The following is a 3,803-nucleotide window of genomic DNA, read 5'->3' as shown; positions in this document are numbered from 1 at the left end:
ATGAAGGTTGTGAATGAAGGTACGCCCTATCCTTATGAACAACACATCAGAGAGACTAAGTACAACAAATTGATATGGCGGGTCTTGAGATTAATGGAGTTATCGTTGACGCCTCGTCATCGACGATACAGTATGCAGCTTGCAGAAGATGGAAGGGAAATTTCTTACCGCAATAGTAATTGCGTCTCTTCTGTCTACCTGAGTTCCTACCTCTACCATGTTACGGATATGCAAAATATACACTGCCTACACTAACTAGCACCCAAGCGCATCACCAACGCCTGGGTGAAAAGCCGAGTGCCCTGCGTAGAACCACACCACACTCGGGCTCAGCAGGCTCCAATACCAATAGCAGCAACACTCTTGTAAAACATCCACTTGATCTCGTTCAGAAAGGTTACTATGTAATCAACTTGGCACCACGAACGTCCTGTAAAATATAAGGAACTTACAACTGTGCTTGGAGTCGGGCGCTATAAATAGCCGCGTGCAGTCTGTTGTGTAAAACTCATCTCATTCAACCCAGCTCACAATGGCAGCCACTAAACTTGCAACTCTTGGGTTCGTTTTCCTCTTGGGTGTTGGATTAGCCAATGCTGTGAGGGTAGCTAGATACTCGGGGTCCCAAGGAATTGGCAGTGGAGAAGGAAGGGGTGGTGGTGATGTGGATGGCATTGGCTCAGGGTCCGGGGCTGGGACGGGGTCTAGCCAGAGTAGTGCGAGTAGTGGTGCTAGCTCACGCAGTGGAGGCGGCGGTGGAGGTGGTGGGAGTAGCCAGTCTAGTGGAGCCGGAAATGGTCGAGGAGCAGGCCAGGGCTCAAGCTCTAGCACGTATAGTGATGGAATTAGTGGTGGCGGCTCTTCTAGCGCAGTTGGTGCTGGCCGTGGTGCTGGCCAAGGAAAAGCCGGAGGTGGTTATGGATCCAGTGGGCATGGATACGGCGGTGGCACTGGCTCCGGCTCTAGCTGGGCTACTAACGTCCTTGGTGGACCAACTCTAGCATCTGCCAACGCTGAAGGCCACGGTGGTGCCATGGGAACGGGAGAAAACGGTGGGAGCGGCGATGGCCAAGGCTTGGGATCTGGCAATGCTGATGCACACCCGTAAATTCTCCACTAATTCAAACATGGAAGCCCAACTTAGTGTTCCGCTTTGATGCAAGATAATTTGCTTTCATCTTTTTTATTTGTACCCACTTTTGTGCATTGGTTAGTTGCAAATAAAGGGCTTCATATGTATTTCATAAATATATTGTAATGTATTATACCATATATATATTCAGTATACCAACGCTATTACGGTGATCGCCAATTAGTTGTGCTAAGATGAGGATTCTAACATAGGCGTGACTCGAGGAGCTATCCGCCATTTGGATTGGCAGAAAGTCACTCTCCGCAGGCGAGTAGGCGGGATGAATGTGTTAGAGATAGAGTTGTATTAGAATCAAATAGCTAGGATAGATGAATCCTAACTATATACGTTGTATAAGCTTGCACCGCATTATGCTCATATATATAAATAGAGAACCAGACTCGGTGGGTTATCCGAGTAGAACAAAACCTACCTGATCAAATATAGATTTTACAGAATGTACCGCATGTGTGAGTTTTATTCTTATTGTTGCTTTGCTTTTTTGTCAGGGTTTCAAATGTGCATGCCCTTAGTGAATGAGATTTCCTTTTTGTGTCTTGGTGTGCTTGTCGGAGATGCGTATGAACTAAGGGCATGTTTAATTCATAAAAATATTGGAGGAAAACCATAGGAATAGGAAATTTTCCTTTAGTTTAGGTTTCATAGGGAAATCAAAGAAATTCTACAGTCCACTCAAACCTCTTTTTTACATTCCTAGGCACAAATTAAGAACAAGGCAAAGGTCATAAGTTGCATTATAAGGACATAATATATTACCTTTACATTTATTTTAATCATGATTTAATTATTGTTTTAAAGATTCCTGTGTTTTTCCTGTTTGAATCAAACATCCAATTTAACAAATTCCTATAGTTTTACAACCCTATAGGATTACACATACATTCCTATCACATTTATATGTTTTTCCTATTCCTACGTTTGTGAAATCCTATGAATCAAACAAGCCATGATTGGTGAGCTAATGCTGTTGTAGTACATAATCATGAGCCATGTGGCTACCTATCTAATACTATTTTGCTATAGCAATTTTAGTACGGATTATAAAATACACATGTTGGTCTGTTTGATACTCGATTGATGATTGATTTTTCTGGTTAACTTTTTTATGCAGATTACGGTTTAACTCCACAAACACAAATAGAGCCGGCAAGAGCAAGTAAATTCTGCCCCTTAGGTCCATGGTCTACACTGGTCATGGCGCATGCGGCATGCCAATTGTTGTGGGGAAACGCATATCTTTGTCATTCCTTCGGGTGGAGGGGACGAGCAATGATTAATAATAACATGATTTATTGTTTGATTTACTCTTCCGGTTCGTTGGATGGTTTGGCCTTTGAAATGATGATTAGCAGGATGTATTCTTTACGGTATATATCTTTCACATTACTTGGAAATATTCACACACACTATGTTTTCATTTTTGTGTGCAGTGTGTTTACATTTACGTCTGCAAATAAAATTTAAATATTCATAGCAACGCACGTGCATTTAACTAGTTTGAGGCTGAAAATATACTTCCCTTTTATTGAGTTCCAGATTTACCCCTGAATTTTGCAACGCTTTTTTTTATGTAGGTTATCCGGTTGCCTAAATTTATCCCTGGATTTCTTTAAATCCCAAGGATATATTGTATACTTTTCTTAGGTGCATGCGTAACGAACTTTGACCAAAAACTGAAAAAAAATCTTATGTTGTAAATAATCAGTATTGATGGATCTTTATTGAACGACACTTTCTAGTGATGTTAATTTTATACCGACCGTTTTTTTATTTAGAGTAATTCTTGGTTAAAGAACTACATGCAAAGTAAGAACCCCTTATTTGTTGGAACAGAGGGGTATGAACGTATGTGCAACGTATCCTTTTACTTGGGCTCCTCTCCCTAACCTAGCCGCCGCCTCCTCTAACCGCCCCCCCTCCCGGGCGGCGGCGGAGGATCTACCCGCCCCGCTCCGAGCAGCCGCCCCCGGATCGCCGCACCTCAGCCGCCGCTGCTGCCGGCCTCGGCCCCGGCCCCGGCCTTGGCCTTGGCCCCGGCTTCGGCCCCGGCCCGGCCACAGCCCCGGCCCCGGCCTCGGCCACGACGGCGGTGGCGGCGCCCCTTCCGTCGAACGACGAGGGGGAGGAGAGGGTTTCCACGGTGGCGTTCCATGGGAGGTGATGAAGCGTCGGTGGAGGAAGCCGGGCGGCACGGCTACTTGGCCGGGGCCTGATGCTCTCCGTCGGTAGCCATGGAGGATTCGGTGGAGCGGTGGCGGCCTCCGCCCCGGTGACGGTTCAGCGGTGGTACGCATCATCCGCGCCGCCGTCTTCTTCCCCGGTGATCCCAGCAGGAGGGACTGGCGGCATGGGGGCTGCTGGTCTTGCTTTATTTTTGGTGGCGGTCCTCGGATTTCTCGCAAGCGAAGATGAAGATCTACCGGAGGTCAGTTTGCTTTGATCTGGCTGGAGAGATGAGTTCCGGAAAGCTCACGTGGCGAATGGAACAAAGTGCATATTTTGCCTGCAGCTTGCTGGATCGGGTGGTATTCGGTCGCGCGCACCCATGTTTTTATTCCGACCGTTTGGCCCCGGAGGGAGCGCCGCGAAGCTATATTCTGTGTTGACATCTCGGTGACTTTTTGGTCCATGGTGAAGTCAGAAGAAGGAA

The 3,803-nt window shown here is 46.4% G+C and overlaps 1 protein-coding gene across 1 annotated transcript; it reads left to right on the top strand.

Moving 5' to 3' along the window:
- Positions 1-532: 532 nt before the first annotated feature.
- Positions 533-1,108, top strand: LOC124688590 (glycine-rich cell wall structural protein 1.0-like). The gene has a single exon (XM_047222253.1). It carries the CDS (start codon positions 533-535, stop codon positions 1,106-1,108), a length of 576 nt encoding a protein of 191 aa, XP_047078209.1.
- Positions 1,109-3,803: the final 2,695 nt, after the last annotated feature.

The sequence above is a fragment of the Lolium rigidum genome, chromosome 2 (assembly GCF_022539505.1).
Source record: "Lolium rigidum isolate FL_2022 chromosome 2, APGP_CSIRO_Lrig_0.1, whole genome shotgun sequence".
Taxonomy (NCBI): domain Eukaryota; kingdom Viridiplantae; phylum Streptophyta; class Magnoliopsida; order Poales; family Poaceae; genus Lolium; species Lolium rigidum.
Note: the sequence above shows the minus strand (reverse complement) of the source record. Positions and strands in the feature narration are given on the sequence as shown.